The following is a 23,730-nucleotide window of genomic DNA, read 5'->3' as shown; positions in this document are numbered from 1 at the left end:
GGGAACAGCCAGAGTTCCCAGGATATTTTTGTCATTGCTTATGTAACAATAAATTGGTTTTTAGTTATTTTATTTATTTATTCACTTACTGGTAGCCTCACATTATTTTACCTATTTGTAAATATCTGATTAAACTTGAATTACAATATAAGGATGGTTTAAAAAACAAGTAGCAATTCATTTTTTTTTCCTTTTTTTTAACACCCACCCTGTTTATTTAGCAGGTAAGGACTCAGAACTTAGAGACCATTAACGTATTATGCGGTTTACTGAACATGCTTGAGTTTCCTTTGAAAGCAAAGGATCAGAGCTCAGCTAACGACCACATGACTTAATCCCTATGCTCAAGAAATAAATTAGTAACTAAATTAACATTTAGCCCTTGATATTAACGAGTTATTCATAAATTTGCTCCTTTCTTTAGCTGGTAGTCCATTTTTAGAGGTAACATTTTGATTATCAATGTGAGCAGAGGCAAAAATTCAGAGGTCAACTGGCCTCTGAGAGTGAAAATTTTCAAATTAATGAAGCTTCTGGCCACAGATCCACCGGCGACCCTAATGACTAGTTTCTATGAACCGAGTTCTCTTATTTGATTAGCATCATTCCTGGCTGTCAGCAAATGCAATCGCAATTTACAGTCACTTAACAACCATTTTTTAACAGGTCTCATGCGAGGGCGAATGATATGAGGATTATCATGAAGCTGCAGAAAAACAAAGTGAGATAACGTATGAAAAGGAGATTTGTAAACAACAATATACTGCACAGAACTGATTTACCAGCTAATAAATTATCAGTCGCTATAGTAGCAGGACCTTGTTTTATGAACTGCCTGATAACTGGGGTAGCAGCCATTCTTTCAAAAGACCCAATATTTGGAAACAGGACCAGGGCTTAGATGCGTTAGACCTGCCTCAAATCGAAGTCCCTTTAAAAACCCTAATTAAGTGATTTGCTTCCTTTTTCTTCTCTTTAATTCACAGAACTAATTTATCATTGTTCCAAAGGCTAGGGAGACTATAGTTAACGTGAGCATAAATGATCACTTTGGAAGAGAAACGTTGTTTGGCCCTAACACATTATCCTTAAGAGGAGGAAGAGAAAGTGCTACCTTAATAAGACATGAAAACCTAGGTAAAAATAGAGCTGGGACCTCCATACAAAACTGCATCCCTGTAACAGGCATCACCGTAAAACATCACAAGTCCAATTCTCTTTAGTCATCTCAGTATTGCTATATATTAGTTAGTTACCAAGTCTAATGATTATCATTTAAAGAAAAATTACAGCACAGATTAAGCACTTGCTTCCCAAGAAGACCTCTTCATTCCTTTACAAATAGAAACTTTTTCTCCCCAGTATCCCCATTTCCCTTTCTCTTCCCACCCAATCTCCTCAAGCTGCTCCTCACTCCTGCCCACTCCCACTCTGCCCAGTCCACAGGATTGCCACAGTCCTAAAAGCAGAAGGAACATTTTTACCTCTGTGTTGTTCAAGAAGATGATACTGATTACAAATGAGATATGTGGAAATGAGTAATTGTTGGTGTGTTAACAAAGATGGTTTTATTCGGTAGCAGGAAGAACAAAAATGCATATTCACAACTGTACAGAAATCCTGTGAAAAAGACTGACAAAATAATTGAAGGGCCACATTAATGCCCATGTAGCGGCCAACCTAGACCACACAGACCCAGTAAGTAGAATCCACAAACTGTGGAAGTCAGATAAAGTAGAGAAAAGCAACCAGATACTGCTTCTGGAATGTCATAAATAGATAAAGGGAAAAAGGTACTTTAAATCGCCCCGGCATCTCTCTGTGAGTTAATTTGGTGGTGATTTAAGTGCTGCGGGAGTCAGGCTATTTCATTTAAAGACGGCATTGATATTTGTTGGTAGGGCCAAAGACGTACAAAGAAACTGATGAGCCATTCTCACTGCTCAGAGCAGGAGGGAAGGCTGTAGGAATCAAGTAATTAACTCTGTTAATGATTTGGTGGTGAACGGACAGACACGACGACAGGGTGGAGGGCACTCTTCCCCCTGGCTCTCTACCGGTACTACCACATTCCTTGGCATTTGTGGCTCCTGTCCCTCCCCTGCTCACACCAACTCCAATGCCTGCAGGAAAGAAAATGGAAAATCGGGATACACTGTATCCTACCCAAATGGACAGACACTTCTTTGGCTTTTACCATCTATTCCCCTAATGTCCAAATTAAACCTGGAGCAAGTAAGCAACTACAGATAAAATATTAGTATGGAGAACAGCAGCCCCTTTTTTAAAAGTTAAAGAATGTTCACAGGGGCTTCCCTGGTGGCGCAGTGGCTGAGAATCCGCCTGCTAATGCAGGGGACACGGGTTCGAGCCCTGGTCTGGGAAGATCCCACATGCCACGGAGCAACTGGGCCCGTGAGCCGCAATTACTGAGCCTGCGCGTCTGGAGCCTGTGCTCCGCAACAAGAGAGGCCACGATGGTGAGAGGCCCGCGCACCGTGATGAAGAGTGGTCCCCACTTGCCACAACTAGAGAAAGCCCTCACACAGAAATGAAGACCCAACACAGTCATAAATAAATAAATTAATTAATTAATTAAAAAAAGAGAAAAAAAAAAAGAATGTTCACAGTCCTATTTCTTTTTTTCCCTTCTCTATTTTTGAAATGTCTCATTTCTCAATACACCTTACTTAACATAGCCATCAGTTTAATCTCATTGACCTTACAGACAAATAGCAGATCTGGTTCAACAACTATTTATTGAGACTGTATTTTCAGAAACTGACCTTTGGTGCTTACAGTAAGGCTGGGAAAGGACATTGGTAGCCATGTGACAAGTACAGCAATCAAGCTCTTCCAAGTCCACTTTGGAGGTGCAGGGTGTTATGGGGCAGGGGAGGCAGGGACTTAGGACAGACAGCCCAGAGGGAGGAGAGGGAGAGGAAGGGGAAGGGAAGGGAAGATGGGCAAAGCTTGAGCAAGGCTTATGTAATCTGTAGGAGGTAGCCAGGTCAAGAAGGGGTTGATACCATTGATGTCAACCACTGGCAAACAAACAGAGTTGTTAGCAGGGGGCAAAAGCCGACCTTTCCCATTACAAAATGAAATGTTCTACTTTCTAGCACAGTAAGTTAAAAGCTATATAAAAATAGGATTTCTGGAAACCTTATGCTCATATAAATTTTAGTAGAACTTAAACCCTTTTAAAACTAAAAATATTCTTGCATTTTATCATTTCTTTCCCATCTTTCCTGCCATAAAATATCCACAGTAAGACGAAATGTAGTATCAGTGAATAAGGTTGCTTTTAAGGATCTGACTGAACATGGAAATGGAGTATTTTTACTGAGAGGCCATTTAACAGTGATGAACGTGGGCAAAGAATCACAGGACCTGGGGCTGAATGCCAGCTCTGCCACTTAAAGTTACTTAGCCATTTTGAGACTGTTTCTCTTCTCTTTTAAATGGGGGTAATAACACACACATCAGAAGGTCAGGGAGAAGATCAACTAAATACCACAACACAGGACTTAGCACAGAACAGCACATGGCAGGAGGCTGAGGAAGCATGTGGCTGCCAGGGCTGAATACCCTTCTTTCTCATTCCTTCCAAGTCAGCTGCCTTCTCTCCCCTAAATATCACAGAACTAAAAGTATATTTTTAAATTATTTGTATTATGGACTAAGTATAACTTTAAAAAAATAAAGAGAAGTTTTTGTCTCTTTAAAACAAAAAAGTATTCACTATCTTCATTGAAATGTGGATAGCCCTTGGTTTTTTTCTCTTCCTGCTAAGTTAGAGACCCTAAATGGAAGAGAAAAAAAGTGCTTTCTACCCCTGTGAAAACAAATCACAACGGAAATAGCAACATTTGGGGGGGGGGGGGGAGGCAGGTTATTAGCAGCCATTCTTCTGGAAAAGAAACAGGAGAAATCTTTTTTAAACCTTCACTTGTTTCCCACTCCCCCGCCCCGACCCCTTTTAGAAGTAACTTTTAAATGCAACTGAGAACATTCTGTCTCTTTTCTCCTTTTAAAAAGTCAACACTACCTCTTCAGTACTGGATAAGCCTTCATAACAAGCAGGAAATGCTTTACCTGTCTGAAACTGACAATTTTGGGGGGCATACCTGACACAAAAATCTACAGCTGAGACATAAGAGCCCATTTCTCCAACACAGGGGCCAGTGCCAGGGACAATGGCTGTCGTGACTGTTACAGTGGCCAACACAGGTCCCCCTGCCTCCAGTTTTTGCCACTTCTAATGCATCCCTCACACTGCAGCCAGGTGGCCTTTCTCTAGTTCAACTGTCTGTCGCCTCCTTATTCTTTCTTTCCTAACTAAACAGAAGCTAAATTCTTGACCTGGCAAACACAGCCTTTCCCTGTCTGTCCCATTCGCCTCTCAGCATCATCTTGCTTGCTGTGTCCCCTTCTCTTTTGCCCCCAGACACACTCCCCACTCCCCAAGTTACAGCCTTACCACTTTCTATTCTTCCCCAACACTGTTCTTCCCTTCCTTTCCTTTGCTCATGACCATCACCAGTGGAAGTCTCCATCTTTCATCCTCAACACCACATCCTAGTGCAGTCTTCCCTGAACACCTTGTCAAAAATTCTCATGCGCTACCTGATGTCATATACTTGTGGGCAGGTCATATCTCCCATTAGCCTGTCAACTCTTTAAGGATAAGGAATATGTGACCCTTCCACAAAGACACTTGAGATTTTGTGCTCAGTTCTTAATAAAAATCAAAACTGTGTTATAAAATTTAATTAAATTCTCTCTTCATGACTTTTAAGATAATAGAATAACATGAACATTTATTGCAGAGACAGATGTGTTACCACCTGCAAATCATCTCCACTTTCATATAAGAAGCAATGAATGCAAAATGACTCCAAATTCCTTGTCATAGGTAGGTACTCAGCAGATACTGAATGAAAGAATGAACAAATGAACAGAGATCAGTATCTCCCATCAGTAATTGGCAGAAGCTCCTGGAAGAGCCCTTTAAATAATATCTTTTGATCCTCAAACGCCTTGTGCCCACATTTGCACTCAGCAACATGCAGCGGCTGCTTTATATGGCAGAGACAGGATGACCAGACACCATTATTAAGTTTTCTTATTGAAGTGTAACTGACATACAGTTGGAGTGCACAAACCTAAGCATACAGAAACTTGACATACGTCTATATGTTTATACACGTAACATCATCTGTCTACATAGTCAGGACATAGACACCTATGTCACCACCCCCCAGACCAAGATCTAGAAGATTTTTACCACTCCAGCAGGCTCTCTCCTGCCCACTCCCATACAACTACCTCTGTCACTACAGATTCATTCTGCCTGAAAAAATTATTTTATTCTTGCCACTGTTCACTGCCTTATAGAAGCCTGAATTCCTCAGGACAAAATGGCCATCTTCCCTGTGCTTTGGAAAAGTCATTCCGAGGTGACTGGTATCACCAGACTGTTGCTCAAAAAAATTCCTAAAACAACGACGGCAATGGCCTCTAGCAGGAAGGCCCAGTCTCACGTGCATTAATAAAGGAGAAGGCAGCAAAATCCAAGCAAAACCCTAAGCCATTTGTCCCACCTTACAGAAAACTGCAGCTGAGCCAGTATCCAGATGCTCCTTGAGCCAGTTTCTCAGAGCCACGCGTGCAGCTATAATTACAGCATGAGCTGGTCAGCTCGGAATGCCTGCGGCTCTGCTCCGTATCCTTGTCCTAAGTACCCTCATCCCACCTCTCACAGCCAAGACTGGGTCTTTCCTGAAGGGACAAAACACCAGTTGCAGAAGTAGAACATATCATTACTTCTCCCAGAAAGCTGTTGTTTTTAAGCAAAGAACATCTGGTTTGTTTCATTATGGTTGATGAGGAAAATGTTTTATTATGATGACCGTTGTATGTGAAAGCCATTAGCTCTCAAATTCTAGTAAAACAAACCTTAAAAAGAAGAATGCTTTCTTTTTTGAATTCAGTAAAGAATTTTCCTTTAAGTGTCAGTTGATGCTTCAGCTAATGCAGAGTGAATGTGCACGTACAGATTTTGATACATGGATCAGTATTTCGTACCAAATTACCTGAACTCTTCTGAGAGTGACTAGTTTTCTATTCCCCATGGAAACAGGAGAGGAATAGCAATGCAATCCAATTCTCAGCCACTGCCCTCAGCCAAAGGAAGCCTGTAGCACTAGCTTTGTTACAGCATATAAATGAGGACCAATGTTTTTCATAGTCAAGTTCAGCTCTAAACTTTTTGAGAAGTTTAAGTCTATGCCTCTAGGGGACTGTTTAATAATGAATGTCGTATTTAAATCAGGGTTATTTTAGTAGCCTCTGAACTATAAGTTAGTTTTTCCTTTATTTCTAGAGTTTCTAAAAAGTTGATATTTTATTAAGGGAGCTGAAAAGATAAGATTCATGGTTTGATCAAGCACCAAGTCTACAAACCCTTGTATAAATAATTATCTAAGGGCAAGTATCACTCAGTAGGGCAGCAGTTGCCACTTGTACTTGGGAATCCACACAAGCACCACCTCCTCCTCCTCCCACATCAGCTTCATGAACTCCTGCAAGTCCTGAAATCTTTCCACCTCACCGCCTGAAGAAAGCTTTGGGTGTGAAATGACGTTCTCTCAAGACAAAGCCTGAACACAAAGTGAAAACGTGGTTAAAAGGCTTCTTGATGCTCTTTACGGAAAGTCTACACAACCGAAATCAAACTAGTGCCATCTCATTAAATTAAAAGCTATAAGCTATAACCTCAGGGCTGATGAAATGGTTTTATCACCTGAACAAGTTTTAATTTATTCTAGGCAATGAACAATTTCACATTTCCCAAGCTCCAGAAAACACTGAGTTGTCCCAACCAGGTTCTTACTATGAATAGTGTATTAACAGTTTGCTAGTCACATTGCAGAAACTAAGCATCACAGAAGGAGAGAATAAATTGTATTGCATAATTACATTATTTGTTTGTATGAAAAGGGACAACTACACCCAACTGGAAAATTAGTAGACAGTTTCTAATAAGATCCAAATATACTAAGAATACAGCAAGCCACCAATTCTCGGCTTTGCCGAAGTGAGTTCATTTGGCAGCAGAAAAATGAAGCAAATATGATGCTTGATTTGGACCTTCTGAATGTAATCGCTAAATTTAACTCTGTGCTCTGAATATGAATACGGTTCAAAGACAGAGCCTTTGCTTTTCCTTGGTCACTGGTTAATCCTCGTCAGCCCAGTAGATCTACTCAGTGAGTAATTAAGCCTGGATACAAGTAGACTATATGGCCAAATATACCTGCATTTAAATCTCAGCCCTGCCACTGACTAGCTATGTGACCTTGGACACATTACTGAACCTTTGTTAGTCTTGGTTTCTTCATGCATAAGGATGAGGAGTTACACCGTATAACACATGAGAAATGAATGCTAAGTGATCAACATAATGCCTGGTCCACAGTGAGTGCTCAGCACAGTATAGCTATCATTATTATGATTATGATTATTATCAGTGATGCAAAATTTCATCCTGGCTATGCACTAAGCCAAGAGTGTTTTCAAGGCATTACCCCACTCCAAAGGAGGTGGGACTTTCACTGTGAGAGAAGTTTTTTAAAGTACTATATCGAGAAGAATTCCAGGTTATTATCTAACATAGGCCATGTAAATCTGAAAAACAGCTTAAATCTTACCAGAATCCCACTGGAGACTAAAAAAGCTCCTTAGAAAGTCTATGCTAGGGCCATTCTGGGGCATTCTGGGCAATAAGATCTCAGGGAACTCCCGAGACAAAGTCCAGGGACTAGGGCTGTGAGGACTAGGCAAATGGGAACAGATGGAGTCTTTTTGATGAAACTTCTATATGTCTTTGCCATTTAAATGGAATTCAACTTAAAAAAAATGTTCTCCTTTTTAAAAGTTACAACTGCAAACTCTCTCATAACCCACAATTTTATAAATTATGCACAATCATTTCCATCCTAATTCCTACATCTTAGGGTTAACTTTTTTAATAAAAAAGAAACTAATAAAGATATTTGAAAAAAATTAACTATCCACAGTTCCTCTCTAAAAGGAATCTTAACATTTTTACGTATTACTTTCCATTTGCTATATATCTATGATTATCACAGCAAAATGTACAAATGAGTTTGTTACTCATTTTCATGTAAAGTTCTACTAAATATTTTACTAGAACTATAAATAATATAGTAATTTTATAGTTATTATTTTTAAGTAGTTGCATGCTATTTTGCCACTTTGATAACAATTTAAACAATTCTAATATTAGACATTAAGATTGTTTTACATTCTGTTTTGGACTGGCTATAATTTGCATGCAAATGTATCCGTATATATATACATATGCATTTCTTTAAGTTGTAATAATAACTTTATACATGTATATTTTTTGCTTCCATATAATTTGTTCCTCAGGATAATTCATAGGAGTTGAATTGCTGAGTCACAGTATACGAACATACTTAAGGTGATTCTTCTATATCACTATTTTGCTTTCTAAACAGGTACCAGCTTGCCATATGATCAGCTATTTCAAAATCTTCACTGAATTATGGGATAAGAGTTTTTAAAATGTTACATTATATACATATTAAAAAATAATCAAATGAAAAATAATAAAAAAAAGTTACGTAGTCTACATTACTGATTTTAGAGATGTAGCGATTCAGTCCGAGAGAGACTAAGTAACTTGCTTAAGGTTGCAAAACTGATTAATGCCAGGTCTTCTGGCTCCTTCTTCAGGGTCCTCACTGAATCACATTATTCTCAGTTTCTCCCTGGCCTCAGAATTTTCCCTTCAGATAGGATACCAGCCACAAGTCAACACAGAAGGGCAAAGGAAAGGTATGAGGGAATCAAAAAATATTCAAGAGGATAGATGTAGGTAGAAGGGGAAAAGGAAGATACAGTAAGGAGAAGCCTTGAAGGACAATTTCCTCAGGTCACGCCAGATAATTTCCATTCCAGGAAGCGCATTTACTTATCTGCAGGCATCAAAGCATGGTCATGACAAAGGATCTCACTGGACTAGGAGGCGCCAGCAGAACAATATTTAAAAGCTTCATGTCAAAGCACTGCAGGAGACTTAGGCATTCACAGTTCTCAACAGAGCCCCCTCTAAATCAGTACTAATTAGTGTTATGCCTTACATTTTCCAAGTACTGTATAGCTTCACAGCACTCCTACACACAAGCCGAGGAAGCCAGGGCAACCATCATCTTCCCATTTGACAGATGAAAAAAATGAGGTTTCAGGGAGCAAAGGTCCTATTAAGCACAACTGGCAGAACAGAGACTGAAACTTCAATCCTGACCTCTAACTTAATGTTCTCCCATAGTGATATGACTTGTATTTCTTAGTTAGGTAAACTTACTAATAAAAATTTAAAATATTTCTTGAACTGCTAGATTTTTGAAACTTGTTTTCTAATTCTTTTTTTTTTTTTTTTTTTAACCGACCTAGAAATTTTAAAGACCACGAGACTGGCTGCGATTTTTGCCTCAGGCAAGTCAATTCATCCTTTGAAAATTGTTTCTTCTTTTCTGAAATGAGAAATTTTAGACAGTTGATCTTTAGGGTCCTTTCCCAATGTCCATCGTATTCTATGTCATGAGCACTTTTTTTTTTTTTTTTTTAAACAAAACTACTTGATGGGGCCATTTTCTTAGGTAAAACTGTCAGTATCAAGCCTCCTTAAACAAGTGATGTGCTCCAAGCAATTTCAAAATTTTAAAATAACACAAAGAATAAAATTTTAAATGGACACATATTCTAATGACTGGACAATTTTTATTTTCATTATCAAAATAGGCAAAAGGAGGTCAATGTTGTTTCCATTTCAGAAAGATTCCAAGCGAACCAATAAGGAAAAGGGAACACCTTGAAGCATGACACCAGAGGAACACTCTAGCTTTCCTTGCTGAACTTTGAAAAGCACACCCAATGAATAATGAAAAGTTATGCCATAATTCACGTCAGATTCAGAAAGTTGAAGGGAACAGGCAAAGTGCTCAGTCGGCCAGGGTACTTTTCAACCATGGGTTTTCACCCCTAGTTAGTTATGAAGTCAACATAATAAGTGGCAATTTGCAAAGTTTTAAAATGTAATACAATAAATTACAGTAAGTGTCAGAGTACATCACAGAATGCAGCACAATGGGAAGTCTGGGCTAGTTATTAAGATATTGTGGACACATCTCAATAGAAGCAGAAAAAGCTTTCGACAAAATTCAACACCCATTTATGATAAAAACCCTCCAGAAAGTAGGCATAGAGGGAACTTACCTCAACATAATAAAGGCCATATATGACAAACCCACAGACAACATCGGCCTTAATGGTGAAAAACTGAAACCATTTCCTCTAAGATCAGGAATAAGAAAAGGTTGTCCATTCTCACCACTATTATTCAACATAGTTCTGGAAGTTTTAGCCACAGAAATCAGAGAAGAAAAAGAAATAAAAGGAATCCAAATAGGAAAAGAAGAAGTAAAGCTGTCACTGTTTGCAGATGGCATGATACTATACATAGAGAATCCTAATGATGCTACCAGAAAACTACTAGAGCTAATCAATGAATTTGGTAAAGTAGCAGAATACAAAATTAATGCACAGAAATCTCTTGCATTCCTATATACTAACGATGAGAAATTAAGGAAACACTCCCATTTACCATTGCAACAAAAAGAATAAAATACCTAGGAAAATACCTACCTAGGGAGACAAAAGACCTGTATGCAGAAAACTATAAGACACTGATGAAAGAAATTAAAGCTGATACAAACAGATGGAGAGATATACCATGTTCTTGGATTGGAAGAATCAACATTGTAAAAATGACTATACTACCCAAAGCAATCTACAGATTCAGTGCAATCCCCATCAAACTACCAATGGCATTCTTCACAGAACTAGAAGAAAAAAGTTCACAATTTGTATGGAAACACGAAAGACCCCAACTAGCCAAAGCAATCTTGAGAAAGAAAAAGGAGCTGGAGGAATAAGGCTCCCTGACTTCAGACTACACTACAAAACTACAGTAATCAAGACAGTATGGTACTGGCACAAAAACAGAAATATAGATCAATGGAACAGGATAGAAAGCCCAGAGATAAACCCACACACATACGGTCACCATTTTTTTGAAAAAGGAGGCAAGAATATACAGTGGAGAAAAGACAGCCTCTTCAATAAGTGGTGCTGGGAAAACTGGACAGCTACATGTAAAAGAATGAAATTAGAACACTCCCTAACACCATACACAAAAATAAACTCAAAATGGATTAAAGACCTAAATGTAAGGCCAGACACTATCAAACTCTTAGAGGAAAACATAGGCAGAACACTCTATGACATCAATCACAGCAAGATCCTTTTTGACCCAGCTCCTAGAGAAATGGAAATAAAAACAAAAATAAACAAATGGGACCTAATGAAACTTAAAAGCTTTTGCACAGCAGAGGAAACCATAAACAAGACCAAAAGACAACCGTCAAAATGGGAGAAAATATTTGCAAATGAAACAACTGACAAAGAATTAATCTCCAAAATTTACAAGCAACTCATGCAGCTCAGTACCAAAGAAACAAACAACCCAATCCAAAAATGGGCAGAAGATCTAAATAGACATTTCTCCAGAGAAGATATACAGATTGCCAAGAAACACATGAAAGGATGCTCAACATCACTAATCATTAGAGAAATGCAAATCAAAACTACAATGAGGTATCACCTCACACCGGTCAGAATTGTCATCGTCAAAAAATCTACAAACAATAAATGCTGGAGAGGGTGTGGAGAAAAGGGAACCTTCTTGCACTGTTGGTGGGAATGTAAATTGACACAGCCACTATGGAGAACAGTATGGAGGTTCCTTAAAAAACTAAAAATAGAACTACCGTACAACCCAGCAATCCCACTACTGGGCCTATACCCTGAGAAAACCGTAATTCAGAAAGAGACATGTACCACAGTGTTCACTGCAGCACTATTTACAATAGCCAGGACATGGGAGCAACCTAAGTGTCCATCGACAGATGAATGGATAAAGAAGATGTGGCACATATATACAATGGAATATTACTCAGCCATCAAAAGAAACGAAATTGAGTTATTTGTAGTGAGATGGATGGACCTAGAGACTGTCATACAGAGTGAAGTAAGTCAGAAAGAGAAAAGCAAATACTGTATGCTAACACATCTGTATGGAATCTAAAAAAAAAAAAAAAAGGTTCTGATGAACCTATGGGCAGGACAGGAATAAAGACGCAGAGGTAGAGAATGGACTTGAGGACACGGCGAGGTGGAAGTGGAAGCTGGGACAAAGTGAGAGAGTGGCATGGACATATATACACTACCAAATGTAAAATAGATAGCTAGTGGGAAGCTGCTGCATAGCACAGGGAGATCAGCTCGGTGCTTTGTGACCACCTAGAGGGGTGGGATAGGGAGGGTGGGAGGGAGGAGATATGGGGATATATGTATATGTATAGCTGATTCACTTTGTTGTACAGCAGAAACTAACACAGTATTGTAAAGCAATTATACTCCAATAAAGATGTTAAAAAACAAAAAAAAAGATATTGTGGAGACACTCGAGCTGGCTCCAAGGAGCTAGTCCCTTGCTGAGTTCTGACTCCAGGAGGGCACTAGAGGGAGCGGGAAGACTGCAAGAGGAAGCTCGAATGTGCTCCTTCCTGTTTTGCTTCCCATTCTTACCACCACTCCCTCAGCCCCACCCCAACTGAGCCCTCCAGCAACGTATCTGCACCCCAGCAGTGACAGTTCATCCCAGTGGTAGCAGCTGGTTGCCCTTTTTCCTCATTCTCCGAACCAGCCTCATGGTGGTTTCTGAGACATACCAGCTGGTCAGCGCTTTCTTGTCCAGCTCCACGGCTCCTCTTTGGAGCATCTAGGTTCCGATAGCTCCAGCCTCTTCCTATAAGCCCCCGTCCTCAGAGCCGTAGCCTCTTCCAGCCATTACCGCGTCCATGATACCTCAGTGCAGCGCTGATCAAAGTGCTGTGGGCAGACCAGCGCCAGTCCTTGAAGCGTTCGTTACTGTTTCACTAGAATGTCAATTAACTACATCGTGGAGAGCGCTGTTCAGTTCAGCTGACTTTTCTTCAGAGGTAGACTCTCCCAAAAAAGAAGCAGTGAGTTGATTTACATTCAAGCCAAGCTCCTTATCTCATGGCAGACAGGTAGCAAACAGCAGATCGATTACTCTGAGTAACATAGTCTTCGTGGTTCCCTCTTGGTGAATGATTCTTCACATTACAGTCACCCCAAGAATCACTCCTGTGGTTTCTGTCTCCTAACACGGACCCCGACTGATACAGAGGTTAGGTATAGATATATTTTGAATAACCTTTATTTTAATCATACACATGCATGTGTATAAAACTGTGATATAAAATGCACCATAGCGGGCTTCCCTGGTGGCGCAGTGGTTGAGAATCTGCCTGCTAATGCAGGGGACACGGGTTCGAGCCCTGGTCTGGGAAGATCTCACATGCCACGGAGCAGCTGGGCCCGTGAGCCACAATTGCTGAGCCTGCGCGTCTGGAGCCTGTGCCCCGCAACGGGAGGGGCCGCGATGGAGAAAGGCCCGCGCACCGCGATGAAGAGCGGTCCCCGCACCGCGATGAAGAGTGGCCCCCGCTTGCCGCAACTGGAGAAAGCCCTCGCACGAACCGAAGACCCAATACAGACAAAAATAAATTAATTAATTAATTAAAAAGAAAATCCTTAAAAAAAAAAAAATGCACCATAGGGTCAAAAGGTTGGAAATATATTAGCCTAACATGTAGATTACATGGAGAAAAATATTTACCTAAGTCCCAATTGCACATATATCTAATGACCTTCCTGTGACACCATAGTTTTTAAAAATAAGTAAAGGAACTCAAAGAAAAGTATTCAAAGAACTCCACTCAATATAAACTTCCATCTACAAATGAGAAAAAAAGGTAACAGTAAATGAGAGATAACTTACTCTATTTTTAAAGGCTTGACATATGGTTCCTTTCAAGACCTAGAAAAATGTGTTACTCTGTATGAGTACCTTGTGTTCTGGGACTTCAGAGCACCTGAAGTAATTCTGGGTCTTCTTTTATGAAAGTACTTGTCTCTGCTAATCATATTCATGGGGCTAAGGGTCACTTGTGTCAGCAATTACAGGAGCAGACTATTGAGTCAGGCTTATGTCTTTCAACTATTTAAATATTTCCTACTAACCCAACGATGACTTTACTTAATAGTTCAGTGACATGTCTGTAAGGTCAATGCCTTCTAGGGTCTACTTCCATCATCAGAGTTAACTGCTGTCTGTAAAGGGGGCTCGGAGCCGAGAAAGCAAAGACGACATATATGCACACCTGTTAGCCCCTCACCATAAATGAGGCTCATCCTCTTATCTGTCATCATGAAACTACAGAAAACATTTTGTTGATTTCATATAAATGACAGACAAACATGCTTTCTTTACAGGGTGTCTGAAAATATGGGGCCAATTATTTCATCCTTTATTACAGAACTATTCGTAGGGTGACCACATAACTTATCACCCAAACTGGATCAGTACAAGAGGGAGGTGAGTGTCCGAGACCCTGAGACAACTCATGTGTGAAGCCAGCCTGTGTCTTGCTCCAAAGATACATTCACACATGAACTACAGGAATTATGACATAATGGAGGGGAAATCAATGCACAGTAAATAAAATGATAAAATGGCAAGGCAGAAATAGAGACAAAGATGTAGAGAACAAATGTACGGACACCAAGGGGGGAAAGCGGGTGGGTGGTGGTGGTGGGATGAATTGGGAGATTGGGATTGACATGTATACGCTAATATGTATAAAATAGATAACTAATAAGAACCTGCTGTATTAAAAAATAATAAAATAAAATTCAAAAAAAAGGACAATAGATAAATATTTCTCTATGCTTCTAGATACCTTGCATATGAAAACCATTTCTATGTTGCGTAAGGTCTTATCCCATGATGTATCCTTTCTTCAGAAAAGCTGGAATATTTTAAAAATTAAGCACACATGGCAACCATGAGAATGCACCTCTTAGATCTTGGACTGCTGGGACTGTGGCTGACTCAGGGCCCCGCTGCTGTGCAGTAAAATCCACAGCAGTATTTGCATGAAGGCCCCGCTGCCCACAGGCTGCTGGCAGCCTATGACTGAGCACAACAGGAATACTACAGCGAGCCCATTTCTGGGAGGCATAGGTCTCCTTTGATGATCAACTGCGGCCCCAGGACTGCCCAGTGGCCTGACTGAATTTTTCTTAGAAAGGCACAGCAAGCATTCTTAGAGGCTCACCCCCACTTTCCTCCTTTCCCTCTCTCCCGCACACATGGTCAGACATACATTGTGGTCTGAAGGCTCTTCCAGCCTCCCGGCCAACTCCCTCCCCATTTTCTCTTATAGACACTTCCCCTAATCAATTTCTTACACATTTAATCTCTTCTCGGTGTCTGTTTCTCAGAGGGCTCAGACTAAGACCGCACAAGTGTGTACCGACATAAACCTAGTTTATATGTATTTAAAAACTCTCAACTGCCTTATTTCTCAATACAAAGAATATTTTTAAACTGAGGGCACTTAAATCGGTCATATATATACACTGAAAATCTACGATGACTTGGTAAACCCAGGAAAATATATATGTTCTCCCCACAGGATTAAGCCAATTCAAATTGGAAAGGTTAACAGCGTTTAATAAAATTTAAGTATTCAGCCTGAATGTATTTGAATATGGCAGAGAAAACTCAAGCTATTCTTATACTAGAGATTTGATACCTCATAGCCTCATCTATGAAATGAGGTATTTAGATGATAGGCATGATAACTTTTACATCTAAAGTTCTATGGTTTTCAAAATTTTTTATTAATTGATTTGTTTTTTATTTTCTAAGATTCTCTATCATGGGTGCATGGTACTTTGCATTTGGTAAATATCTCTTTAACGGGAGCATAGAATTTCAGGGTAGAAAGGGTACTTAAGGTTACTTAATACACCCTAGAAGATGAGACGTATCAGATTCATTTGACCTAAAAGCAGAAGAAAATTGGACAGTGCAAGTTGCCTAGGTATTTTTCTAACAGCACATGTAATGATCCACATTTTGGATGCTGGGAATAAGAAGCAGCTGTGGCCTTTCATATTTTAAAATTGGTCCACTACCCTGCTATTTTATTTTAAAACATTTAGGGTATTGTGAAAATTGGAATTACCTTGTTTTGACTACTTCTGGTGCTGCCTTCATAATAATTTCTCTTCCTTTTGGTTAGATGGGCAAATATATTGTCCATTCCAAGAAGTTAACAGAAATATATTTTAAATATCCATTAAAGTAAGTATTTAAAGTTCTAAACAGAAACAACGACTACATTAGGTTAAGTTTGCTAACTTCACTAAAGGAAGTCATGAGGTTAAGGTGGGCTGGTAAAGTGGGGAAAGTACTAGAATAAGAGATAGCAGTGTGCGTTTCACTTGAGATTCAGCCCTTTCATAAACTCACTGTACGACCTGTGGAATGCCATCTACCCTCTCTGAACTTCTGCTTCCTCAGCTGTGAAATGAACGAGTTGGACAAGATAGCTTATGAAGTCCTTCCCAGTTAGCTCATATGGAGTTTATGCACACTTTTCTATCTCGCAGTATGACTAAACACTAAACCGTACAGCTCATACAAAACTGAGTGCTTCTTAGAGAGTATCAAAGGAAGAAACCCCAAATACAAATTAATCCAACAAGAAGAACAACATCTATTTCTCCTTTCATTTTCAAGCATTTGTTATATCTAGAGGCAGCTGAAAGGAAACTGTTATAGTTTAAGGAACAACAATTTCCAGGCAAACATTCTATTGACAAGCCCTTTTACTGCCTTCTACAGAGCCACTGAAGACTAGGGGGTGAAAACTACTCTCCTTCCATTCCGTCTGTGTCAGGGACAGAATGAAGCAGAGCTAAGTGTCAAAGCGTTTCCTGTTCTGATGACAGATGGCCAGGCTTGCTGAATGAGAGCTTTTAAAAGAGACCACATCCTGCAGATCTAGGGAAAAGGGCAAAAAAGTGCTCCTGGCTCTCACCATCTCTCCTTGCTCACCATCAAAGCCCTTCACCAACGGAACCCGACGTGAATTCCAAACCGTGACCTCAGTTAGCAACTCGACATTCCCATGAAGCCCAGCTCTCCCATGTCAGCTGAAATTCCATCCAAAGCTATTTCCTCTTCCAAGGTAGTCAAGTTGCAAGCATAAAAGCTCTACAGCCATTCTTTCCATTTTTTCCCCTAGATACATAAATTTGAAAACTAGAACAGTAGGGTTCCAAAATAAGCACTTTCCACCACATTTATTTACCCCAGTTGAGAATGTCTTCATACTTAGAAATTTTACAGAGTGAAGTTCATTCTTTTAAATCTATTCAAGTGACCTCTGGGCCATGTAGTCTTATTAAGTGAAAAATAAGTGCAGTTACTAAAGGAAAAGACAAGTAAAAAGAACTATTTCCTCTAGGAAAATATGATATTGGGAAACAACTATTATTTATAATAGAATTTGCCAAGGGCAGACAATATCTTACAACTCAGACTTGAAAAATGAAAATGTATTTGCAATTTTCATATCAACATTTACATGAGAATTTACTAGTAAGGCGTGCCACTTGGCCCAATGCCCCAGTTTGAAAAAATTTTTTTGCTAAATAAAGATAACATTGATATCACTTTAAAGGGTAATACCATAAAACATTTTTTAAAATAATTTCCCATTTTCTGCCTACTCACTATTGCATGACTGTGAGAACGTCTTTGTGAGACTTGAAGTTAAGCAGCCTAACTTGTCAGTAGTGCCATTAAGCACTGAAATCAGAAGAAAAAGACTATGACGGCCTCAAAGAATTGCTTTCATAGGTAAAGGTGCCTCTGTTCATGCAGAAGAGCAAAATAGCAGCCAGGGAACACAGTCTATAAAAGGAGTTGAATTTTCCACTGGCAGTTGGTGTTACCCTGTTGGTAGCTTTGCAAGACACTAAACTCTAATTTCTACTGATAAAGGCTACAGTGATAACACAAAATGCCACAAGTGATGTTTTCAAGTTGTGTGATGTGTGATGTGGCAACTCTAAATTCTTTCCAAGCCTGAGATGGATTTTATAAGGTTCTAATGCCCATAGGTAGCAAATAACCAACTAGAGTGGTCAATGGACTTAGTAACATCTATCACTGGAAAAACAAATTATTTTCAAAAGTATTTTCGGCAGATGCCTGAAAGTTGTTTACTACAAAGAATAAACCGCCAATATTTTTATAAATCAAAGAAAAATGTACAAATAATTCTTAGCAAGTGTGTTATGATTGTTTAAAATTCTACTACTGCCACAACATAAAAAATGAGACAGAGGCTTACAGTTACATAAGAATTACATAAAGTAACTTGACAGAACCTACCTTTTTCAGGAACCGGACTCCATAGGTAAATATATAAAGGCCAAATGAAAATTTCCACCTGTGGAAAGGTTAAAAAAAATTCTATGATATTCAATTTAAATATTTCACAGCACATTCTGAAATACGTGAGTGAAAAAAGTCCATTAAATGAACCCCCCCTACACATACCTCTGCCCCAACCAGGGATTAAACTTAATGAGCGATTTCAGTTCTGGCTAAACACATACACTTATGTGCATGGCATAGTGCAAATATTTTAAATATTAATAATTATATTCATAACAAATTTTCTTTCACTCAGTTACTGTATTTGCCCATTTGCTCATCTTCTCTTCTACCAACATGTGAATCTCCTCTTGTTCATCGCTCATAAACGAACAGATTTTACAAATATTAAGGTATATAAGATAGCTTTGAATTCTTTGCCTGTTTCAGATATTAAGTAAATGACTTAACTTTTGTTCATATTTTTTTTAAAAATAAAAGGTATAATATTTTTAAATCAGGTAACATATTTTTCCTTCATCTTTTAACAAATTTTTATTGGCATCTTTCTGGATATTGCTAAGGGAACCCATTTGGAATCCAAATCATCCATCTGATGTGCAACTGTTAACAACAACCTTATACCATCCCAAACTCTATGTCTAGCTGTTAGACATTCACTTTTTTAATGAGGAAAAAATTTTAAGTTCTCTTTCGATGACAAATGAATTGAATGTTTAAGTCTTTTAAAATATGAGACTTTATATAAAGACTTTATATAACTTATATACATAGTGTGTGTATATATACGGTTACTACGAAAAAAACTCTTATCCTGGTACTCAATTCTCGATTTTACTTCTTATATTTTCTGAGTGTGAATAGCTGTGCCTTTAAAAACTGATTGATTTCTCTAAATAGCATTCCTGAGGTCATGCTGTTCATGAAATCTTGGGTTACAAGTTGTAAATGAACACAAAGGAGAAAGTGACTAGTCAACTTTAATTTGTCAGGAGGCAAATTGCTTTTTGTGTTTGCAAGCCATGTAAAAATTTCAAATAAGATTTTCTTATATTCTTTTTGAGATTCTTTTCCCATATAGGTTATTACAAAATATTGAGTGTAGTTCCCTGTGCTATATAGTAGGTTATATTTATATTTATATATATTTATTGGTTATCTATTTTATATATAGTAGTGTGTATATGTTAATCCCAAACTCCTAATTTATCCTCCCCCCCTTCCCCTTTGGTGACCATAACAAATAAGATTTTTTTGAAAAGTTTATTTTAGGAGATGATTCAGGTTACAGACAAAATTTTCTGGAAGAGATGACAGCTCTTTTGAAGTAAGAAGTATGGTAGGGGGCCTCAGAGAGCTCAGTAAGACCCAATGGTAGACACAAGTGTCCCTGAGTTTTATTCCTGGACTGACTGACTCTTCAAACATGCTGGAAATCATGTCAGAACTAACACTGAGAGAAGAGCTTTGAACTTAAGGGTTGAAAATCATCAACTAATAATCCATAAAGCCTGAATTCAGGAAGGAACAAAAAGCAATGATTCTAAAACCTCTTACAAAAGCCCTCTTGTAAGGAAGGGCAGTTCATATACTGCAGTATCAAAGTCAAGGACTTAATTTTAACCCCATCTCCATTATCAATTTTTGGTGGTTATGGGTGAAAAGTATCTTTGTGCTTCCTTCTGTTGGGATGCACAAATTCTAAATCAGAAGTTAAGACCAGGGATGGCTCCAAGGGTGTGTAACTTGTGCAGTTACACACGGTCCCATGCTTGGTTTAATGTTTTGCTGTCACTATCTCGAAATTCTTAATAATTGTTGAACAAGGGGCCCCATATTTTATTTTGCATTGGGCCCTGCAAATTATACAGCTGGTTCTGGTCTAGATACATAGATTCTCCTAACTTCGAGCAAATCTACTAATATCCCTTGACCTCAGTTCCATCTCTATAATGGGAGAGTGGGTTTATATTATACTGTTTCTGATATTTACACTGTTTTGACATATTGATGGCCTAAGGATTTGGTGGAACAAGTAATCTCCACTCCTCTTGAGCCCCTCCCACTCCTGATTGTATTAAACCAACCTACTTCACGCATTTGCAAGTCATTTTTCTGGCCCCTGAAGACAACTGAATTTGCAACTCCTAGATTAAATGATTTATAACAGCTGTTTCAGCTCTAAGACACTCAGATCAGGCAGTTTTTATGGATGACAAAAAATTTATGGAAGTCACTGAAATCCCTACAATCACTCATGTAACTACATTTTCTTTCATAGAATGACCCCGCTTTCACAAGACATAGGTTGTATTTCAGGAACATGAATGCCTCCATCATTTGAATAACAACCTGTGATGAATATCTATAAGGCAGACTTTACTTCCACAAAATATATACAGAAGCAAAAATTTCAAGCATTTTGCCACATTCGGAAAGTCCTTTTTTTATTTGTGTAGTTTCATGTAAGTTACAGTTTTAAATGGTGTCTAGCTACCAGCCCCTGATACAGCCTCTCTCAACCTCCCACTAAAATACCTATGAAAAGAAAGGTAAATAAAGGTGCATGCAACCACAAAAAAGGAAGAAATAACCTTCAACCTACTGCAAGAATCAGAGAATTTTACAGCAGAAAAAAAGAATAAAATTAGATTTAAAAAATGTAATTAGAGGCAACAAGAAACAAGCTATGGGTCTTAAAAAAGGAAGTAGGAAAATCTTAGTATATCTTCCTGTCTCCACTTTCTGCCATTTGTACAGAAATGCAAAAATCTGCCAGTCAGAAACCTAGACAGCTCTCTGTCATGAATGATACTTTTTGAGGCAGCAGGAGAATCCCCTCACCCCATCAATTAGTGACTGTTCAAAAGATGAGTGAGAAAAAAAGGAAGTACTTAGCACCCTGGGAGTTTCAGTTACAGAAAAGATGACTAAGGGGAAAGATGATCTATGGTGGTATTACATTCTGGAGGTTGGAGTTCTTATAATCCATATAAATGACAGAGAACAAGAAACGGAGATAGCTGCTCTACATCAGATTCTTCTGGTCCATTGAAAGTGGGCCAAGGCCTACCAACATCAACCTGCTACAAGGGCAGAGGTCTAAAAGCGGACTTTTACTAGCAAAAAAGAGGACAGAGAGTGGGGTCAAGGTCAATGCATACATCTTCTCTATGAGCAGGTCTAGATGGATATTTCCAAATTCAGGAATGAAAAAACATCTAAACGTCAATGCAGGTCTACTAGGAAGTATTGCATAAATACTGAAAGAAAAGAGCATGCTAAAGATCAAAAGAAAGAATCATCTCCTAAAACTAACTCCCTAGAGGAAGGGATGTAATTTTTATGGAAGTATTTGGTGCTGTTAAGGTATGTCCCCTAAAAAAATACGTCCCCTAAAAACAGAAGTAGAAAGCCATAAATTAGTATAAGACTACTGGGCAAGATAAAAAGAGATTATAAGTGAAACAAAGAAGCAATACAAGGATTGTAAAAAATGAAGTGACAGAATATTATCCACATGAAGGGGAGGGGGGAGGACAATGTAGACACATCCTGCTTAAAATTAAAACATTGATGTAGAGGATGAACACCCCCATAGGGCTGGAGAAAAGAACCAATAGATGAAAGAAGACCCAAGATCTGGAGGACCAGAAAAACTAAGTCTAATTATAGGTGCTTCTGAGAAAACACATGTGACAGACTTAAACAGAAGTAATAATCAAACACACAACTGAAAAAGAAAAAACCGACTGAAAAGAAGAAATAAGGACCAAATTGTATCCCAAACAATATCAATTCAAAGCCACATTCTGACAAATTTTTAAAATTTTTTAACATCTTTATTGGAGTATAATTGCTTTACATTGTTGTGTTAGTTTCTGCTGTATAACAAAGTGAATCAGCTATACGTATACATATATCCCCATATCCCCTCCCTCTTGTGTCTCCCTCCCACCCTCCCTATCCCACCCCTCTAGGTGGTCACAAAGCACCGAGCTGATCTCCCTGTGCTATGCGGCTGCTTCCCACTAGGCTATCTATTTTACATTTGATAGTGTATATATGTCTGACAAATTTTGAATCTTAGGGTTAAAAAGAAATCCTTCAATATCCATGCATGAAAACAAAAACAAGTCAACACACAAATCAAATGAAATATGTCACCATCAAAGGAACAAATGTCCAGTGGTCTTAAATTCTCCTTTGCATCACTAAATTTACAGAAGAGAGAGAAGGTTCCATCAAAGAAAGCTACTGCTAACCAAACTGCCTTTCATTTGTAAAGAAATATGAAAAATATTCTCACATATTCAAAAGCTCTGAAAATACATTACTCCTTAACTATTACTAAAAAATTACTTTGGTCAATTCTAACCCACCGAGATACAAATAAAAATTAAGAATTCAAAAAGTATAATTTTAGAATAAAAGGGCTATTGTTAACAACATAACTAATTGCCCTAAATTTCACTGCCCAATTAAATGCTATTGTTCTTAAGGGGCAATTTAATACAAAATATTTAACAACAATAATCGAGGGATGAATTCTCAGATTATATTAATGGAAGCAGGGATTGGAGAAGGGAAGCATTAAATTTATTCTTACAGAGAAATTTTAAAAGACACCGTTGTCATTAAAGAAGATGTGGTACAGATATGCAATGGAATATTACTCAGCCATAAAAAGGAACGAAATTGGGTCATTTGTAGAGACGTGGATGAACTAGAGACTGTCATACAGAGTGAAGTAAGTCAGAAAGAGAAAAACAAATATCGTATATTAATGCATATATGTGGAACCTAGAAAAATGGTAGAGATGAACCAGTTTGCAGGGCAGAAATAGAGACACAGATGTAGAGAACAAACGTATGGACACCAAGGGGGGAAAGCCTTGGGGGGGTGGGGGTGGGGGTGTGATGAATTGGGAGATTGGGATTGACATGTATACACTGATGTGTATAAAATGGGTAACTAATAAGAACCTGCTGTATAAAAAAATAAAATAAAATTCAAAATAAAAAAAGACACCATTGTCATGCTAAGAGAAATATAGTTAAAGAATGTTTCTTTAAAAATTTAAAGATGATGGCTGGTTAAAGATGGCAATGTGAACGCATGAATTTACCTGTGTGCCTTTATGAATGTAGCACTAAACAGGCAGAAGAGGAATTTTGTTAAGGAAAGCATAAACTCAAAAGTACACAGA

The 23,730-nt window shown here is 38.5% G+C and overlaps 1 protein-coding gene across 3 annotated transcripts in view; it reads right to left on the bottom strand.

Annotated features, from left to right (window-relative positions):
* The window catches only part of CERS6 (ceramide synthase 6), a 319,455-nt gene that overhangs the window by 115,647 nt on the left and 180,078 nt on the right, over positions 1-23,730 (bottom strand). For all 3 annotated transcript variants that reach the window (XM_057551143.1, XM_057551145.1, XM_057551144.1), the window contains exon 4: positions 18,515-18,572. In XM_057551143.1, the coding sequence (XP_057407126.1) occupies positions 18,515-18,572 (58 nt within the window). The remainder of the gene's footprint in view (positions 1-18,514; positions 18,573-23,730) is intronic.

The sequence above is a fragment of the Balaenoptera acutorostrata genome, chromosome 8, assembly GCF_949987535.1.
Source record: "Balaenoptera acutorostrata chromosome 8, mBalAcu1.1, whole genome shotgun sequence".
Taxonomy (NCBI): domain Eukaryota; kingdom Metazoa; phylum Chordata; class Mammalia; order Artiodactyla; family Balaenopteridae; genus Balaenoptera; species Balaenoptera acutorostrata.
The sequence above is the reverse complement of the archived record's forward strand: the minus strand, read 5'-3'. Positions and strand labels throughout refer to the sequence as shown.